Here is a 21499-nt window from a genome sequence, read left to right as displayed (position 1 = left end):
CAAAATGAAAAATCTAATAATACTAGTTAAGGTCTGTACATATCTGGCCTGTCCTACTTCCCCTGCTTTAATGTCAATATTTTATTAGTTCTTTGTTTATCTATTTCAATAATTTTGTTATCCAAAACAGCACAATGTTTTTACATGGAAAACCAGTTTTATTGGATTACTTAATTTTATAAAACATAATAACAAAACAATCAAAATTCACTAATATTTTTTTATGATTTTATGACAAGCTCCAGTTTGTTACATTCAATTTATATTATCAAAATGATAATTAAAATAAACTATTTACATTACATACAATGACCATTCATTTACTTTTTATAATTCACTTCTGTGTCAGTCTGTGAGTATTTTTTTATATTTCAATATCACTGTCCAAATATCTGTCTACTTCTGAAGTACGCAAATTGCCTTGTTCCATGATGTTGCGGAAGAACTAAAAACTCATTCAAAAACTATAAACAGTTTAAAAACACTTAACATTAAGAACACGATACATAGAATGTAAACAGAACATTGAAGTAATAAAAATTGAGCATATGGCAAAATGTAAACCATAACAAAACAAGTTATTAATTGTGGTTCCAGTGTGCAAACATAATGAATCGAAATAGAATAATTGCTTATAAGGATACAAGGCCACAAAACTGCGATCTAGTGGAAAAACAAACAAATATGTGATTGTTAGTGTCTAGAAAGAGCACGAGTCCAGCTAGGGCAAGATTATTCAGTCCCGCTCGGCCATAACGAGTGATGCTCACGCAAGTTCTTCAATGGATTAAAATAACTAAATTTAGCACATAGGTTTGAATAAATCGGATTTAAATTTAAAAAATAAATAACTGTGTTACTTTCTTTAATATTAACAATATGGTGTCTGTTGAAAATTTTTAAAGTCAAATAACAAAAACCCACGTATAGTTACAAAAAAATTACTTGATACCAACTATTTTAACATTTTTATTACAATTCCAATAGTACTTGTTTCAACAAAATCTTTAAATGCTTATAGAGCACGACCACTTTAAAAGTAGGCTTGCATAAGCCAGGAGCAGCAAACATTTTGTCTTTTGATAGGTATCAGCTGTTTTACATCAGTTATTCACAAAGTTACAAAGTGGTTATTCATTTACTGTAGACATCTAGTAATATAGTGTAGAGCTCAGTGAACATAAACGTTAAACGATTTTAATGATTCGAGGTTATGCAGATAAGATTATATATCTTATGATAAGGTGAGAAATGTATTCAATTAATCAGGATTGCATAAAACGTTTTGAAGAGACAGGCAGTAAACTGGACCAGAAAACCAAAGTCAGCTACTAGCAATTAAATCTCAATGGATGTTTTACAATATGATGTAGAGAATTCCAATGTTTCAACTTTTTCTGTTTTAAAAACTTTAGATATTTTCTAAACATCACTTCACAAAGATATGCAGAAATATTGGGAGCTCATTCTTCTTATAAAAATAATGAAAAGTTTATACAAACATGGATCCGGAAATTCTTCGTTAGCAAGTTACGACTAGCAAAAGATTTCTAGTAAAAGAGTGAAAAACCACTTTTTTAAATCTTTGGACAACAATAACTTTGTTATTTCACTATGAAACAGATTAAACTTTGTAATATAACTTGTAGAAATTTATATATTGAACAAAACTGAGTAAATAAAGTACACAAAAAGTGGATAGATATTTAATTAAATGGATTTTTATTCATAGCACTATAAAGTAAAATTAACCAGAAAACAATAATCTAAACCTATTCAACCAAATTACAGTAAATTTTCAAGTGTCTCTGCCAACTTTAATGCATTGTTCTGTTCATTTAAGACTTTTGTTGCTTCCCGTAGTTCAACAGGGCTTTCTTTTAACTGCGTTTTAAAAGCTTTGTTTATACATCTAAGTAGCGCCTCACAGGAATTATCTTGACCTCATAAACTTTCTCCTTCATCCATCCCCAATATCAAAGTCAAAGTATCTTTATTACATGATCATTAAGAACAGTAATTTGTCAGATTATAATACAAAGTTATTATAATACAATTGTAATATAACAGTTGTGAATTAAAAATTGTTTGAATGTTGAAGGTCATGGTAGTTCTTGCATTTGCAGATTCCAGAAACTCTTCTACAGTGTAGACAGGATTCTTAAGTAGAAATTCTCTAAGCGAGTTCAGTCTGTCGCCTGTCAGGTTTCGGAGGAAGTCTGGAAGGAGGTTTTTTTAATTTTCGGCCTATGTATGATGGTTTTTTTTCAAAGAGGGCTGTTCTGTGTTGCGGAATGGTAAGCCTTGAGGTAGGGTGAATTTAATTATGGAAAAATTCAACAGCGTATAATTTGATGACCTGGGTGATCTGTGTATAGGACCTCCATGACCGATTCATTTATTTGAAACTGTTGATTGAAGTAGATGGAAAAAATATTTAAAAAATATGGCGATATGCCATCATGTTGGAAGTACAGCTTCAAGCAATGTTGGAAATTCTTCTTGAAGAAACTGTAAGTATGTCTGACCTATTAAGCGCTCTTGAAAAATAAACAATCCAAACGGCTGATCAGAAAAATACCACACCATATGTTAATGCTGAAACGCTATTGAAAGTTATGTTTAATTGTTGCATGAGGGTTTACTTCTACCCATGAATGTTGGTTTCTTAAATTGTTGATACCATCATAAGAGAACTGTGACTCATCGGTAGATGAAATATACTTAAAGTCGACGATGAGTGTTTAACCAAATGCAGTACTCCAAGCGATGGGTATTGTCTCTTAGGTGTAAATGCTGTATTTTTTATTTATGGTAGGTATAGAACTTGTCATTATTGAGCATTCTCCATACTTTACTTTGCGTAACCCTGAACCGTTTAGAAATACGTCTTGTACTAATACCTGGACTATGTTCAATAGCAGAAACAATGTTTCCCTCTACAATGACATCATGTTGGCAAGAGCGGTCATACTGGAACTTTGCACTAGGAAGTGATCCTGTTCCTCGTAACGTAAGAAGTGTAGCAAGAATTGTTCTACAACTTGGAATTCTGCTGTAAGGGTAACATTGTCTGTACTCTTCAACAATGGCGGTTCCACTGTCTTCACATACACCATAAATAAACATAATATTGGCATATTCTTCACTCATAAATAAGTGTTTCATTACTACTCCAATAATTTAATAATTACTACAGACAAAACTAAACTTATACAGATTGAAACCCAATTACTACGAACAGAACAATACGCACATGGACTGAAACTCAGTTATTACCTCTCAAAATTATTTGAGTTGTACAATTCAAGTCATATTGTTGAACAGCTGCTTATTGTATTGCCAACTTATAAAATAAAATTTGCCAGCAAAACATCATTCTGTGTTTTAAGGTCAAATTAAATCAATCAATACAGTATCTCAACAGCACCTGAATGCACTGCTAAAATCAAACTACTCTATGAAATAATTTGTTATAAAAGAATTGTAATATACAATTTCTTAGTATAAATTTAATTTGTTTAATGGGTAATTAACAAAGTTGTTGTCAGTCCACAAGTGTAAAAGGTGTGTTGTACTGTTATGAATAAAAATTCATTTAATTAAATATATATTCCCTTTTTGTGTCCTTTATTTACACTGTTCTCATCAAAATATTTTAGAAGTTTTATTAAAAATTCTGATCAGTTTCTTAGGGAAATAACAAAATTATTTTTTCCCAAAGATGAAAAAATGTGTTTTTTACTCCAGTTTTATTGCATTTAACACTGGTTTTCTCAAAAACTACTTAACTTACAGTTCTGGGATTTGTTTTATTCAATTTCTCAGGTCAAAAACCACAAGAAACGATTGAATTCACCCCTAAATGTACCTTACCAGAATTTCAAGAAGACCTCCTTTTACATGGTTGAGCTGAAATACGGGCGAAATCTTTCGCTAGCAGCAACTCGCTAACGAAGAATTTCTGGATCCATGTTTATATAACATTTTTTCACTATTTCTACAAGTAGAATGAGCTCCCACAGTTTCTGCATATCTTCATGAATCACCCTTCATACAGTTTTGCACAATAACAAATTTAAATCTTAAAAATCCACCTAATTCAAGGACTTTCTGCGGATGACTTTCATCCCAGGCTCCAATATTGCGAGGTAAAGATGAGGAATATTGATAATAGTACAGTACCATTTAATAATACTGTTTTCACAAATAATAAAAACGGCATTTATGCTAAACGGCAATGTAAACTGGCACAATTGGCAAACTGTACTAGTCAGACGTTGACCCTCACTGGATGTGAGAACGTACGCAGTATCCAGAAAAATTTAATTAGGCTAGAGATCTATTTGTTGGACTTGTTTAACAAACTACTAAAATGACTTAATTTTATAACAGCAGTTTGGTTAGTGAAAAATTACTTAATTAACTTAGATGTAGTCAGGTTCCAGCAAGATGGAGTACCTCCACACTACGGTTTTAACGTCCGCACATATTTAACACCTTTATCAATCACCCACCGGGTAGGTAGAAAAGCAGATATCAAGTGACCAGCAGTCACCTGATCTACCACGTTTAGATTACTTTGTATGACCATATTACAGACAATGTGTATAAATCAAAACCACAATGCGTGTGAACGATTTAAGAAATCAAATTATGCAAGAGAATTTTGCAGTAATCCATCTAACTTGCCACTTCAGGATTTTACAAGTTAGCACATTGATAGACTGTCGACGGGGAGCAGTTTGAGCACCTGTTGTGAAAACACTGAGGTTAGTAACCGTTTAAGCTTTGATTTTAAGTGCAGTAATGGAATAGTTAATATGAGGTATCCATACTTTTTATTCACTCTGTGTGTATATGTATGTGTACTTTGCAATTATGCAATTATATTGTAAAGTTTTAATAGTTTAATTGTTAAATGGAATATTCATATACATATATATATATATATATATATATATATATATATATATATATATATGTATGCTTATATGAATGTTTAATTTAACCATTAAAACATTGATAGGTCACTTACAAAATACTATATTTATCTAATAAACATAAATTGTTGAATGGAGCAATTTTGGTAATTTTTTCCTTAATATGATTTTGTCTGAGAAGGTTTTAATAAAGAGAAAAAATTGGAAAAGTTTCCTAGAATATTTTCGTATTTGGGATAGTATTTATAATATTGATGAAAAATAATACAAATTTAACTGGCATTAAACAGCTGTACACTATCAGCTGAAGCTGTCCAAAAGACTAAAACATGTATTACAATTTTAGAAAATAATAAATATACAGTGCTTGATCAGTATTGTAATGCAGATAGCAAAGACAAAGTTACTATCAAATTTTTACTAGAGTTTGCATCAGTAATGAATTTAAATCATTTAATCCATTCGGAATATTACTGAAAAACTTATAAAACCCATCTTAATTAATAAAGCTGTGAATACTTGAACATAGGTACTCTCATAACTAGTTGGCTTTATTGACATTGTGATATGGCATTTTTACAATAAATTACAGAAAAAAAACAGAGGAATGGATACTAAAATGCTTCAACATACCATTCTTTTTCAGACTACAGTATGAATACAAAAAGATCATAATCTTTCACAACTATAAAGTAAAGTTATTTTTGGGAACGCTACTGGCCTTATAAATAAAATAAAATTGGACACATAATACTAAACTTAAAACTTTGTGTACATAAAATATGTCACTATAATTTAGGTTTTATTTTTTTAACCCAACCAGAATGACAATCCTTTCTAATGTAGCAGAGTGGTATACCTGAATTCAGCGATTCACGAATGTTGATGACCAGCACATTTCCGGGACGATTTTGAAGCATTGGAAAAAGTTAGGTTCTTCTCCATCAACCTAAAAACAAGTTGTGTTATTTAATCACTGAATAAATAATTCTGATAAGAGTAAAATGTTCTATCACATAAAGCACCATATATCACCAAATGACTGGTCAGTTGACTGACTCAAATGCTAGGAACTTAGAGAGAGAAGTTTTATCACACCTTTGGATATAATACATATTACTATACCAAATTGGATTTTTAAACCCTTTTAACCAAATTATTTAAAATTCGTAGCGAAAGAAAAGTGATCTTCAAATGTGGAAATTGCCAAAAGTGGCAATAGACTAGAATAGATAAGTAATCAAGAGTTGATACAATTAATACATATATAACATATTTTACACTGAAAGTCAATTCCAACTAACTGATCTACGAGGTGTGTTCAAAAAGTATCGTGAATTTTGTGTATTTTCAAAAATGATTTATTTATTTGTGAATATCTCGTGACCCGTCTCATGCCCAAATTATCGATTAAAATCAAATGGCACGAGCCAATCAATATGCCTAGGTCCTCGGCAATTTCTCTAACGGTGATTCGACGATTGTCCAATACCATTTTCTTCATTTCATTCAATTTTTTCAAAGTTGTTGAAGTGCTCGGGCGTCCGGCACGCTCTTCGTCGTTGTGATCTTCTCGGCCTTCTGAAAACATTTTGTCCCACCGATAATAGTTTGCGTTTGTCCAAAGTAGCTTCTCCGTATGCCACAGTCAACATTCGGAATGCATCCACGCACTTAATTTCGTTTTTCACACAAAATTTGATACAGGTTCTTTGTTACATTTTTTTGAATAGGTAAAAATCGAAGACGAACCAAAACATGTGCAAGCAAAGCAGCTGTCAACAATTAACTGAACATTCAAAATGGCCGAAATTGTCAACATAAGTGAGAGACATATGTACCAACATAACACCACAAAAAAATCGAAATTCGAATATAAGTAACCCACAAAAATTCAAAATTCGCGATACTTTTTGAACACACCTCATATATTATGAGAACTCCGGGAACAGAAAGCCAATTTGAACTTTGTAAGTACATTAACTGGTTTCATTATCTGCATGAAATCAATAGATGAATTTTCCTTACAAAGGATATTAATTGTCAACTTCACTAGTTTTTGTGGAGATCAAAATGGGAGGATATCAATAGGGCTGAGAACCAGCTATAGTGAAATTACATAGAGCTTAGCCCTATGAAAACAATTTTAAATTTCAAACACTTATGACACTCTTATTTTTCTATGTATAATTATTGAACATTTTAAAATGTAATATTAATTATTGTTTAAACCACACATCTGTCAAATACCTTGTAACAGAATATATAATTAAAATCATGCTTCGTTAATTATTTTTGTTTATATAGTTGATAAGAAATATTAAAGATTAGTCGTATTTTGAAATTCAATATATTTCATTATATTATTTTCAATCTTTAATCTATATGTATAAAAATTATTGTTTGTCTGTATGTCTTTTATAGACTCAGAAACTATTTGACCGATCATTATGAAATTTTGTATGGATGTGTTATTTTTCCATGTAGAAGGTTTATATGCTATGCCCATTGATGGCATGAGATCATATGCTATAACTCACCACCAGGCGGCACTGCAAAATATAAAATTTATCAAAGCACCTACACATTATAAACTGCAATTAAGAGACAGTTACATTTATTAAATAGCCAAACACTATTTTAAGGTGCTATGTTTTGATGTATATTTGTCTTTAAAATAAATTTTTGGTTGAACTTAAAGCTTGAGTGTTAGACCACTTTATAATAAAGTATATGTATGTCTACAATGTTATAAACATACACTTTTGACAGATTTTCTTGATCGTGGTAACAAGATAAACAAGGTATTAGAAATATAATTTAATTGAACCAGAACTGCTAATACATGGACAAAGCTTACGAAAAGCGTGAAAAGCCGCGGGAAATAGCTAGAATTTTATGTTAATATAACATAATGGATTCTCGTGCATAGTGGCAGTGAATTTGAATTCATTAAACTGGTCACGGAGTAATAGGAAAATTATAAATGTATTATGCAGACAACGACAATAGTACAGAGGAAAAAAAATTCACCTAAAAGTGTTAATCTATCAAACAACAAAGGTAGTAATAAAATTGTTTATATCACAAATTAAATTTAAACATGAAACCACCTAGGAGTTTCTCGTTTATTGCAGCAATTAAGCTAGATTTGAAAGACATTGATTGTGGGCATTCTGAGGAATCTGACTGTAAACAGATCAATACACTAATTTATTCCTAGGTGAAAAAGCAGAAAATATTTATAAGTTATAAAACAGTTTTAGATTTATTTGGAAAATATTTTATTCATGAATTAATATATTTTTCTATATCCTATCTTACAAGTAGCAAAATTAATGTCATATAAATTATATACGAGTTATTAAAACAGTTAATTTTACATATTTTAAATGAAAACTTATTATATACAAAGGTCTGTCCCTTTGAATGTAATGTTTAGCCAATATTTGTTTGACAAGCATAGGAAATAATGTTATACCAAAACAATTACTACTTTTCGAGTCTTCACTTTGTGTGAGTGTGTTAATAATATTATATAACTTACATACAGTGTGTTCTTTTAAATATATTAATGAAGTAGAAAATAAATCATTAACTAAGTAGTAAATACCATTTTTGAAGTAATTTACTATATTAATGTCATGAGTTAACAATATTTATAAAATTTATACTATTTGAAAAATGAAAAAAATGACAAGCTCAACCAAGTTTAATAAATTATTGTATTTACAAGTTTACTAGCTAAAAAATTATAAAAATTAATTTTTGTCTTACATTGATGCAATGATTGGAGCTCAGTACCACCTCAATGTACGTTTAACATTAGTGCTATGAAATATGTTGGTAGCTGATTACAAAATAGTTGATGGATTATAATTGGAGATGAAACTAAGATAAAACCAATAATAGTTAGGAATTGTTTGACATACATTTAACAAATAGTTTTAATTGGAAGTCAGAGTCATTGTTTGAATTGCGGTTCAACTATCAATAATCCAACTGTTGAATGTAAAAACCAAGTACACTTTTTGAAACAACCTCCACAGTGAATATTTTTTTAGACTTGACTGTTTAAAATTATGGGGTAAGTTTCTACTGGATTAATAGTAATTATTTCATTTAAGTTAAATTCTAGAACTTATTATTACTATTTTTATCGTGCAAATTATACCACTTCCAGTACCACAACAGTTTCAAATTCTTACAGGCTATAAAGTTATGTAATCCTACCTTTAATAAATAACCTAGAGATAATTTAACCTACAAGCTATTAAAAAATAGTTAGTATATATTAAATTAATAATTTAACAATAATTTTTACTTCATTATTAATTTTTTTTAATGTTCGTTTGGTTTAAAAAAATTTGTATCATAAAACAACCTAGTTTTTTATGAAGTTTATAGAGGATTCTTTTCTTAAAAATCAAATCTATGGCACTAAACAACATGTACCTTCTATATCTGGATTCTGTTGCCAGGAACTGATGTCCCCACTCATAGAGATTCGGCCACTATTATCAGCCACGCTAGTTTTGGTAGAGGTTGAAATGGATATTTCATTAGGATTATACATACCAAATGATAATTTCTTTACATAGGTCATATTATTTTAGTTTGGCACACTTAATACTATAAGATATATAAATAAAACTTAAATCAATATCAGTCAACAAGTAGGGACGAACTATATAGCTTAAAATGGTGAAAGTCTCTGAATGTCTTTGTCTGATGCTGATACTCAATTTTTATTTAGGTGTTTGACAGTAGGTTTGATATAAAAAAGACACGTGTGGTTTGATATGTTTAACCCTTCAGATATCTTTTTTCATTTCAACCTCCACTGAAACTAGAGTGGCTGACGATTGATTTCTTTCTTAGGGTACATTCCTCTATAAATTTCATGAAAAAATAAGTTGTGTGCTTAAACACTGCAAACTGGCTCTGGCTCCTAGATTAAAAGCTGTCAACTAGTATGAAAGTAACATAAATGCAATAAGAGTACGGATGGATACAATGGCTCGAGTTATTCGATGCTGTCCCAATTACAAGGTACAAGTTGTTCAGTCTGACAAGAGCGAACAGCTTGTTCCTTGTCACTGTCTGTCAATGAATTTTCATCACTCATCACTGGAAGCAGTTATTTTTATCAGCAGCTTGTGAATATTGAAAATCCCCTGTTCAGACCTGCAGAAACAGCTGAGTATTTTTTCCAGAAATACCATGAAGCTATGCATTATTAGACATTAGCTTTTTTTATTAAATTAGCAAGCTAAACAATGAGGCATTGTGCACAAAGTTTTTACTATTCTGTGCAAAGAAATATTTTTTACACACATGAACATAAAACGTCTGAGAAAGATTTAAATTTTGTACTTTCATTAAGAAATTGTTTGATAAAAAAGTTAAATAAGCCGTTAAATATGTATTTTTAGAAAACCCTATGGATATATTATATATATATATATATATATATATATATATATATATATATATATATATATATACTCATTGTTATACTAATGGAAAACTTTCACCCTAACCACATAAGTAATTTTGCCTGTGTACTTGGTAGGAAACCTTTCATAACTTTTGCAGTATGATTTAAAACATCTCATAACTTTACCAAAATGCTTTTCCAGTCTGTTCATCGCTTTGTATTCATATTAAAAAATCAAATTCTAGATAATATAATTTTTGATACCATTTATGAAATATAATACAAATACACCTCTAGATCGTATGGTCAGAACAAACTGAAGCCTGGTGTATAATTAAAGAACAATCTAAAGACCAGTGCCATTGTATTTTGCTATTACTTGCAATGGAACTTGATCAATTCAGAAAACAATTTGTAATCTGTTTATATATAGACATTTTCAAAACAATAATATTAATCCCAAATATTTAAATTTTGGTTTTATCTTTAAGGAATTAAACTGGGGTAGACTGTACTTCTCAATTAACAGTAAGGATGCACCAGGACTTTGGAACTACAATATAGTTTCTAAATGTCGGTCAGGGATGGCTAAAAATAACAACTTATGAACTTTTCTAAATAGATTCCACACTTTAGTCATAAATTACTCGATAATATATATTTTTTAAATGATTACTACTATAAATTTTATAATTATCTTAATTTGTGAGATTGCATTTTAAAATTATGGTATATTTTACAGTAAATTACGTTTATCATAATTCCTTCACAACATATTTTGTCATAGAAGTTATAATGAATTTGTTTACCCTAGTAGTTATAGTATAACCTTCAGGAACAGTTACTGAAAAATTTAACAGTAGTACACCAATAAAATAGTAAATTGTATTATGTAGTAATGGTAATACACCTTCAGTGAAACATTCCGTCCATCTAATTGCATTTATTTCTGACTCCAATGTACAATTCCTTTTGATGATTGTTTGCATGCACTGGAAAAAGTTAGGAAAGGAGCAAATTTGGTATATATAAAAAGTTAAGAAAAGGTAGATAAAACCTCTTATTTTGATTTAAATAAACTTCTCTAAGCCAATCTGCCTGTGAAATGACTATTTACATCGACATTGGAGAAAACTTTGTATAAAACTTCAGACCAATCATCTCCTTCCTAATGTTCACTAGTTTGTAGTCCTTCAACTTCTCATCTATGAAGCCACTACACGTTAATGACATTATAAGTCATCTTAATATCGGACCATTCAGGACTAAAATGTAGCCATCTCCACCTTCTACCTGGTGAGATCAGGTAACTATGTTAAGTACGTAAAATTTTTGTTAGAGATAGTCACCTATAATAAGAAACCTGCCTGTGACGATAGAATTTTTATCAGTATTGTTAACTTTTCAAGAACATTATCTCTTTTTCTTATTTTGTTTTAAATAAAACTCTCACAGAAACCAGTGACCCTTGAAGATAGTAGAATAAGTCTAAAGAGAGGTCACCCTCCACTTTTCTTGGAAAAAAATTATCTAGTTTTAAGTGATATTTTTATAAGTTTATCTTTTGTTATAATTGTAGTATTCTATTAATAAATTAATATTTATGTAGCCTATTACATTTGTATTGCTATGAAATAGTTTAATGAAAACTAAGTAAATTAGGATTAGTAATGTCCATTGTCGAACAGCACATTTGGATGGACTAAATAGAAGATAAGTGATCAAGAACAATTTAAATAATTGTAGAATCTGGAAGAATTATGTTTTTAGAAAACAATCAATTATTGCACAAAAAAGTGTTTAGTTTCTGAATCAACCTCTCAGCAATCCATTTCATGTACGAATGAGTTGTGTTAATATTATGAGGAGTGATTGTTCACCACCTTTCTTTTTTTATTTCACCTATTTAAACTAGTCCAGTATTATATGAATGTGGTTGACAGTGTTATTCATAAACAATAGCCTACTTTGGTTTATATAGACAATGTCCCGACTACTGACTAAAACCCACCAGAATAATTTTAATAAGCACCTGGCCCCAATGTAACTAGGTTTTAATACATTTTATAACTAGATAATCAACGTGTGCAGTACCATCATTAACTTAGGGTCTTTAGTTGCTGTAGCGTTTACCCCTACAACTGGCAAAATTCAAATGTCGAGGGTTTCAGTTGTTTTCTACATGGCAGTACTCCATATCAGATCTTTTAATACAGCCTATGTTTTTTGTTATTACCTCTTGAAAACATGCTCTAAAAGAATCGGTATTGATATTAATAAAAAGAGAAATGTCAAGTTTACTTAACTAATAAACTTTCTGATCATTTTCACGTTCCATAGCCTATAATACGTTTCTCTATGTGTTTAATCCATATGATTTTTTTAAATCTCAAAACTATTTCTTACGTACTCACGTACTGCACCGACTACATGTGCTGTGCAGGATCAGCTAGTTCACACAGCTGTTTTTTACTCTACAATTCAGGTAGTTGCTTCTTATTAACCCTAGAACTGTTAATCGACATAATTATGTCGGTTAATGCCGCTTTTGTGGTGTTAACCGTCAACATTTTGTCGATCAAACATTCCCTCCTATAATTACTTTTTATAATATACTCCAGTAACGTATCGATATAATTCATGCACCATTGGATTCGGGAAGAAAAATGCTAAGGAACAGATGAGTTTTATTCCTCATTGTATTATGGTTATGACGTAGCAAGCTTGTTATTTTGAACGTAAAAGAAAACGCGACGCCGTTTGTTGTGACCGCCATATTGCCGCTGCAGTTCTGTATCACTGTCGTGCCGAGCTGTGGATATTTGTAAGTTTTAATAGTTTTACGCGTGTTTTAGTGTCGTATTTAATGTGTAGTGTGTTGTTTGATGTCGTAGTAGTGTAAAACATATATATTTTAGAATAAATCAATTTCTATTTACTGAAATATGTTTGAGAAATTACCGGCTTTGTGTAGGCTATGGCAAAATGACTTGGCTAAAATTCATTTCACATAGTTTGTTATTGTTTTCACTTACTAAACGTTATTTATAGCACTCTTTTAGCTCTGAAGTAACTATTTATTTTTGGTAAATAGATAGTTTTCACAATAAAATATATATTTCCTGTAATTTCTTTGGTTATATATAATAACTGTTTGGGTTATTCTATATTTTTTCAATATCTTTAGTTATATTTATAGTTTTCTAACTACATAATATTTCCTATTACTTATAAACCATAAATTTTTAAATTTGATATAGTACAAGCTTTAGAAACTATTTTATATTTTGCTGAATGAAAATTTTTCGCAAAATTTTTGAACAATGGCAAAATTTAACTTTTTTTTACTTTTCAAAAAATAATTTATGGTAATTATTTCATTACTACTGTATATTCTATTTTATTCTAAGTAATAAAATATGCAAAATAACATGTATTCATAGATAAATGTATTAGCAAAACTTGTTTTACCAAAGTCTTACGTGTACACCCGATTTTCAGAATTTATACGCATCGCTGCTTTTTGTTCTATAGCTTTATGATGCTTTCATAAATGTGTATAATGTTTATGTTTTTCTGAAACTAGATAAAATTTGACACAGAATGGCTATCTCACTTATAAATATTTCTCACTATAACTTTATTTGCTAGGTATGGTCCCCCCCAAATTTGAGAAATATTTTTCGTAAATTTTATATTTGATTAAAAAAGTGTTTATTAGAAAATTTTTGATGGTTAATTTTACAATATAGTGCAATTCTACGTTTAATTCTGAACACAAAAATATATACTCTTATTTATATTGCTTTTATTTTATATTTTTAATAATTTTTTAAAAAAAACCTTGCGCGAAGCTCCAAAACAGCCCGACACTACAGGATGAAATGACCGCCAGTTCTAGGGTTAACGAGTATTAAAAAAAAAAATAGTTTTGATGAGCCACTACTATTACGACAATTGATCGTAAATTTCACGATGGCTTTAGTGATATTCAAGAGCTTTTAACCCTTTGACTAGTAATCCCACAACATATTCGAGAGCATACTATGTGCCACATGCAGTAATTCTGATAGCCGTGCGGGAAGCGCTATGGCGGTTAACAGTTTCTGTAATAATGTTTGGTGATGAATAATCTCTCACCTGAATACATATGTGATCTACCGGAATAGATAAGAAACACTTTCAAGTAGTTTCCGTTGTTTCCACTAGATTGAAGTTACTCTTTTGTTTATTTCTTTACAATTCCAATTCATCCCTGTATAATGGTGTTCAGTCAGTTGTTCCAAGTTATTTAACATTTAATTGTCCACCTCAGAATTTCATGAAATTTGGTATGAAAGTAGTTTTCATATAGATTAGAAATATTTCCAATTTTCCCCAAAATATTTTAAACGGTTTTAAAGTTACCGCAATGTAAAGTTTCTCAAAATCCACCAAAAAACCGGAACCAACATATTTTGAAATCACCATAGTTTTCCTCCTGATTGAGCTAGAGAGATGATAATTTTGTCATTTTACTCACTTTTAAATGCTCTTTCCTTTGATGCACAAAAAACGTACTTTATCATAACAGGATTTTTCGAAAAATCAAATAAAACATTATTTATATTTCCTCAAAAAGTGTATATTTGAAAATTTTGAAAAAATTCATAGTCTATATTTTTGGTACCTAGCTAAGTGATTCAAAAAGTGTTCAAGTGGGAGGCTAATGGATTCATAGTTAAATAATAATTTAAGAAAGGGTGTTTACAAGATTTTGTAAAAATGTTATATTATGTATCCTGATTTTACTTAATTTCAATATGATGCTGATAAGGTACTTATGCACTATACGGACCCCAACTATTTTTTAACATATCGGGTAGAGTAAGGTTATGTTATGTTAAATTACTATCATTACATAACCTAATCTAACCTAGGTCAGGAGACTAGGTAGTGGACATGCAGAGCCACTGTCCAGCACCTGACGCGCCTGTCACTGCCTGACAGACGCCTGATAAGTCGCCGGTACATACTGCGCAGCGAAAATACAGTAATTCCATTGCCGTCGCTGATTTGGGAGCTGCCGTCTACAGAAGGAAATGCCGTGGGTTTTTTCCAATCATGAGGTCTGCTGCATGTGACGAAGAAGGACATGCTATGGAGTTGTATTTCAGCGAACACTACCCCTTTTTGAAATGCAATGTCAGACCGAGCAAGAAGAAAGTGGGGTTTCGTGTCGGTACGTGCTTTCAACACAGTATGTTACGTTTTGTAACAACATTGCGTTTTATGTATTGTTGGTGCGAGGAACTTAATTCAGTTAAGTGGTGTGGCCGACAATTGGGAATGTCTATTCACACAACAGTGGACTGGAACAATTACATGAGAGAGGTATGTGTTGAAACTGTTATAAAAAAAAGATAATTGGTGGTAGCAATAAAATAGTTGAAATAGATGAGAGCTTGTTTACCAGACGTAAGAACAATGTTGGTCGTGTTATGCCTGAACAATGGGTGCTTGGCGGACTCTGCAGGGAAACTAATGCTAGATTCTTGGTTAAGGTACCGAACCGTTGTGCAGGCACACATGTGGTTGCTATTCTGGAGCATATTGAACCAGATAGTACGATTATGTCTGACTGCTGGAAAGGATACAAAACCGGTGAACTAGAAAGTGGTGGATTTGAACATTTTTCGGTCAACCTCAGCTACAACTTTTTAAATCCCGAAACTGAGGCCAACACACAGCGTGTTGAAAGAATGTAGGGTACTGCGAAATAGCGCAAAAGTTCCAAAAGGGAACTATCCCACAGTAGCGGCGACCGGAGGCAATAGGTTTGATGCGTTGCTAGCGAACATCGTGGCCTTCTGGAATGACGCCAATACACAGTAACCATTTTCTCTCTGTTCATTGTTGTACATATATTCATATTCATGCTGCACATGTTTTTTTTTCTCTCATAACTATGCCCAATTTGTAAAAATATAGGTGGGGTCCGTATAGTGCATAAGCACCGGTGATTATTATCATAATTATAATTATAATTTGAGTACTTAAGAGGGTTGCCCCTAAGACAGTAATTTAGTAATTTACAATTTTTTTCTGTTTATTATTTTAGCAAGTTGCGATTTTGACCATCTCTGTTCGTTTTCTTTTATTTTACCATAATATGTAAAACAAAGTTAAACCTTTTACTCTTTCCAGTTTTACTCAAAATTAAATGTCTCATCTTTTTATATTTTGTTTTTTTCATATCACCAATCATAACTTTTGTACAAATCAAAAAATTAAAATTAACTTCTAATGTTTGCAAGCGATGGGTATTCAAAATACAGATATACTTATTATGTATAATGAAAATGATTCTTGAACATTCTTGAATACAATGGTATTTAATAAGTAAACAATTATAAGACAAAATACGAGACAAAAAAAACTTCACCACTAACAGCAATTTAACTGCCTGTTTCAATGTTAACCAAGTAAATACTGTCAGGCCTCGAAGATTCATAACCTGGGTAGATAAACTCCATTCAAAGTTCCCGTTGCATATAAAAATCGATACTTTTATAAATGGTTTAAGGAAGAACTGAGACATGTATGTTATATGTTACTACATACAAAACACAACATACCTTTTACCTTCATCAATGTAATTATTTTTTTTAACAAGAGATGACTAGTGGGTAGGGTACGATAAGCGGACCTGGTTTTTTTATATCGAAATTAGCAAACGATATTACTCAATCATAACCATCGATCTAATCAATCAATACCTACTAATTAATTACTTTGAACAATTAACTTAAATAATCTATATCTACAGCTGTAAACACTTTCAAGTAATATACGTAAGATAATATTTCAATTTTACATAAGTAACATTTGATTATTAACCCTTATAACGTCAGTATATCTTTTCACGACTTCCAGCAAACGGCACAATATTACAAAAAAAAAATTTTAAATGTGTAAAGTTCATTTTTATTTTTACTTTCTATAATTATGGTAAGTATAAAAAAGTAAAAATTTTAAAATTATCTTGTACGTACATATATTTATGGGACATTAAATTGTAGATATAAATAAAGTCAAAATAAAAGGCACACAAAATTTTATTAGCTAAACTATAAACATTACCAGACAATTATATAAATTACACTTGTGATAAATATAAAAAAGAAATGCATGATTGTAAATATACAACTAACCTAATAGTGTTCTTTTATATAAACAGAAAACACGACGAAGGAAACCGACTCAGCGATGGTTAGACGCGCACTACCTGAAGCCAAACTGCAAACAAAAGCGCGCGCGCTGTACGGCGTCTATGCCGTGTGGCGGGGAGAGTGTCTAGACACCGCGTCTATTGTTTCAAACAATGTAACGCGACAGCTATATTTTGACGCTTGACATAGGTCAATAACCCACACACATGGTTGACGCATACCGTTAGTGACATTGATCGGATTTAAAAGGAACTTAAATTTGCTACAGACGCAGTTTTGTGTCGATGCGCCGTACCGCGTCTTTGCCGTTTGGAGATAGTTTGTCTATGCGCCATACGGCGTCTGTGACGTTATAAGGGTTAAGAATGGCAGTCAATTTTAGAAAACTACACAACATTGCTTTGAAAGATGATAATACATGTTTTTCGTAGCTTCAACATGTAGGACTCGTACCGAAAAACCCATTATGTGAAATTTGTGGGAAAGAAACAAATGTAACTGTAAGAGGAGTAAATATGGTCGTCTTCAGTTTTCCTAATTTTGGATATAATAATTTGTTTGATCACTGTTAATATTAAATTCACATTTTAACTTAGAACATATGTTTGTTGTTGCGGACTACAAACACTTTTATATCGATTGATAGTCTAGTATTTGAGATGCGAATATTAGGTATCGATGATTACATTCTTCGATATAAAAACCAGGTCCACTTATCGTACCCTACCCTGACTAGTTAGTGTAGTTTCGAAACATTGATAACATGGCTTTTCAGGTTCTGATAACAGCTTTGAGGAATCAACAATGTTAATCAATAGACTAAATTATAAAACCTACACAAACAGTAACGTTGTTTTTAAATTCTGAATACATAGGATACACATTAAAGATGAATGTAATTAAATGTCATTAATTTAAATTAAAAACTGAATGGAACCAGTTTAAACTGTAATAGCATGTATGACAAACTTAAAAACATAGTAAGAATACAAATGATTGAAACAATCTTTGATGAATACAAACATTTAAGTCATATTACAACTGTTGGAGTTAGCTCTAAAAATTATTCAAAGATACAAGATTTTATATTAAATCAAAGGAAATGGACTAATTTGGTACTGTATATTATAGACCTGTACAGTTCAGAGAAGGTTCTAAATCCTTACTGTACGTTTGAAAAAATATGGAATTTTAAATTATTCTTACATGCAGACCTTGTGAAGAGATCCTTCAGACCCTCCACTTCAGAAAGAAACACATATCCAGAAATAAATAAAAATATTTATTACAAAACCATTAAATAAGAAAATAAATTAAAAACAGAACAGACGATCAAGCGCAAATAGACGAAATTTGACCACATTTGCGCAGTCAGCTGATGTATTTTTAAGTATCACATGCCAAATTCGTTTGGTCGTATTGTATACGGCCAATACACTAAATACAACCATGTATGTCCATACTTATTTCATTAATATAAAATATTATACATAAATATAAAACATTTAAATTACATCCCTAAATATATCATACTTATCCCGTACCAGTAAATAATCTGTATTGTTTCATAAAATAAACATCTTGAACATTCTTAATTTTTGTCAATACATTGCTCAGAAAAAATTGGATATACTATTAAAAAGGGTCTACACTCGCTGTTCGGTTGTTTTAATAAAATGAAGAAGTTGATATTAAAATGTATTTCAATTAACATATAATGTTATTCCATTATTATGGTAATCTTTAATTTAAACAATAAACAAGAAGACGTAACTAAATTTAAAAGAATTTGTGAACAGGGATCAATATGAGGAAATTGTGTGAGATAAACAATTGAGATCGGAATCGTAAAGAAAACAAACTTCTTTCCTTGAATCGTCGAAAGAAGTTTGCGAGAAAAAAGACATTACAAATTTAAATCTATTATTTTTGTTGACAATAAGTGATAATTGCGTACAATTATTATATAATATCTAAGTTGGATATTATATTGAATCGTTCGATAATTAGCGACTAATGAGTGTTGTACGCTGTTTTTGTTTTCAGTCTAAACTTATTGTTTTACTAGTTTTGGTATCTAATATGGGGTGAATAAGTCAAAATAAAGAAAGAATGCCAGGAAAATACAGGAAGCATGACACTTTTAATGTCTAATTAGAAGAAAATTTTCTCAAACTCTTTTCTATTTAATTATATTTGGCTAAATTAAATTTTGCTCCGTAGTTCTAGTGACTAACATACAAGGGGAATATAATCCCAAATCCACAATTTCATTCTTGGACGGAAAAAGACAGAAGACATATATTTTAAGTTACTGCAGCCATTGCAATAAGGAAACACAAATAAAGGGAACCCATGATCTAAACTTTAATTTACCAAACTACTTTAAAAACTGTGAAAGACATATTGAAGAAGTACAAAGTTCTCAATTTCTACAAGATTTCAAAGGAGCCAAATAACTAAGGTACTTGTTCACGCTGATGACTTTCGTGGTCTTGACAGTCGTTACACCGAGATAATGCCATTCTGTTAACAGACATCCAAGGAGTTTAACGACCAACATCCCTTGGTATGGTATTATCAGATAATACATTAAAATTTCAGAGTGATTACGATTGCCTCCCACTATGATGGCGGGCTGTTGTAGCTCTCCATGCTTACAACTGACAAACAACACTCTCGAGACGGTATCAGATAATATCTTAAAATTACAAAATGGCCAGTCCTTATCAGCTGAAGACTGACGTGTGACGTGACGTTACGCGTCACGAAACTGAAGTTTTTCCCCCTGCAAAACAAAAATCCATACCACATCAAAAGTAGTCGCTTCAAAAAAATCCATTTAAACAACATTTGAAATCAGAGCGATAAATACGATATTAACTAATTGTTTTGCCACAGAAAATGATTAATAAATTTAGTTTGATGAAAATTTCTACCGTGTCATGTTTTAGCTAATCCCTTGAAAATTCTGGTGAACAATCCTCTTTGTCAGTTTGAACTACGATTAAGTGGAAATCATTGATTATCATAGGGATAAAGCTTTCTCTAAAACGAACTCATAAAGACTTCTTTACTCCATGTATGATTGTATGAAGTGCAATGAGTATAAATAGAGGTTATGGCGGTACTAGATCAAGATGGCCTGATTGTGATCTCGCTGTCGGGTTGCGTCGTCTGCTGAGTATTATCAGACATCATACAAAAACAATGGTGAACTATGTTTCTTGGTGAATTGAAGCAGCTGATTGAAACATAAATGTTGTTTTCATGAAGTAATAAGATTTAGTGAATTATAATTTTATTTATTTTTTACATTTGAAATGCATAGTGTTTGCAAAACACTTCAATTAAGCTTATCGCCACAAAAACTTTGCAAATGTTTCAGGAGCGCATTAAAAAATGAACCTAACCTAGTTTTTAAAAGATCAGTTACAATATTGGGAATAGAGACAAGTTGTGATGACACAGGATGTGCAATTGTAAACAATGAAGGACATATTCTTGGAGAATCACTTCATTCACAGCAAGAAATACATCTCGAGTAAGTATTTAATATATCTCTTGATCTTACAATATGTAGCCCTAGTTACAATTGTATGGCTTTAAATGACAGAAGACCAACCCTCCTCTCCTTGATAATGGGATGGAAAAGAACAGTGGACTAACAGTTTGAGCTTAGTTGGCCCCGCACTAATGGCAAGGAATGAAAAACATCCCTCAATATTCAAGATACTTATCACTAAAATATTAATAATCTGGAGGGTCTGTTCACGCATACTTCCACCTATAAATGAGAGCTAGGAAACAACTTTAGAGAGCAAACAACTTGTAATTCACCTAATCATAATTACTAGCTATTTTATAGTATAACTATTATTGTGGATAAAAGCTAATTTGATAAT

At 31.0% G+C, this 21499-nt stretch overlaps 2 protein-coding genes across 6 annotated transcripts in view; one reads left to right on the top strand and one right to left on the bottom strand.

Annotated features, from left to right (window-relative positions):
- The window catches only part of LOC124374679 (steroid hormone receptor ERR1), a 178704-nt gene extending 159741 nt beyond the window's left edge, over positions 1 to 18963 (bottom strand). The window contains exons 1-3 of one of the 3 annotated variants that reach the window (XM_046832855.1): positions 18809 to 18963; positions 5803 to 5892; positions 1911 to 1912 (exon numbers count right to left, since the gene is read on the bottom strand). In XM_046832855.1, coding sequence (XP_046688811.1) covers positions 1911 to 1912; positions 5803 to 5863 — 63 coding nt within the window. In that variant the 5' untranslated portion in view covers positions 5864 to 5892; positions 18809 to 18963. Of the gene's footprint in view, positions 1 to 1910; positions 1913 to 5802; positions 5893 to 8720; positions 8740 to 18800 lie in introns of those variants that run through there. The other 2 variants (XM_046832860.1, XM_046832864.1) reach the window with 2 other exon arrangements.
- Positions 8883 to 21499, top strand: part of LOC124374710 (probable tRNA N6-adenosine threonylcarbamoyltransferase, mitochondrial) — a 39808-nt gene continuing 27191 nt past the window's right edge. Inside the window, exons 1-2 of one of the 3 annotated variants that reach the window (XM_046832886.1) lie at positions 8883 to 9030; positions 20983 to 21138. In XM_046832886.1, coding sequence (XP_046688842.1) covers positions 9026 to 9030; positions 20983 to 21138 — 161 coding nt within the window. In that variant the 5' untranslated portion in view covers positions 8883 to 9025. Of the gene's footprint in view, positions 9031 to 20785; positions 21139 to 21499 lie in introns of those variants that run through there. The other 2 variants (XM_046832892.1, XM_046832879.1) reach the window with 2 other exon arrangements.

The sequence above is a fragment of the Homalodisca vitripennis genome, chromosome 1 (assembly GCF_021130785.1).
Source record: "Homalodisca vitripennis isolate AUS2020 chromosome 1, UT_GWSS_2.1, whole genome shotgun sequence".
Lineage (NCBI taxonomy): Eukaryota > Metazoa > Arthropoda > Insecta > Hemiptera > Cicadellidae > Homalodisca > Homalodisca vitripennis.
The sequence above is the reverse complement of the archived record's forward strand: the minus strand, read 5'-3'. Positions and strand labels throughout refer to the sequence as shown.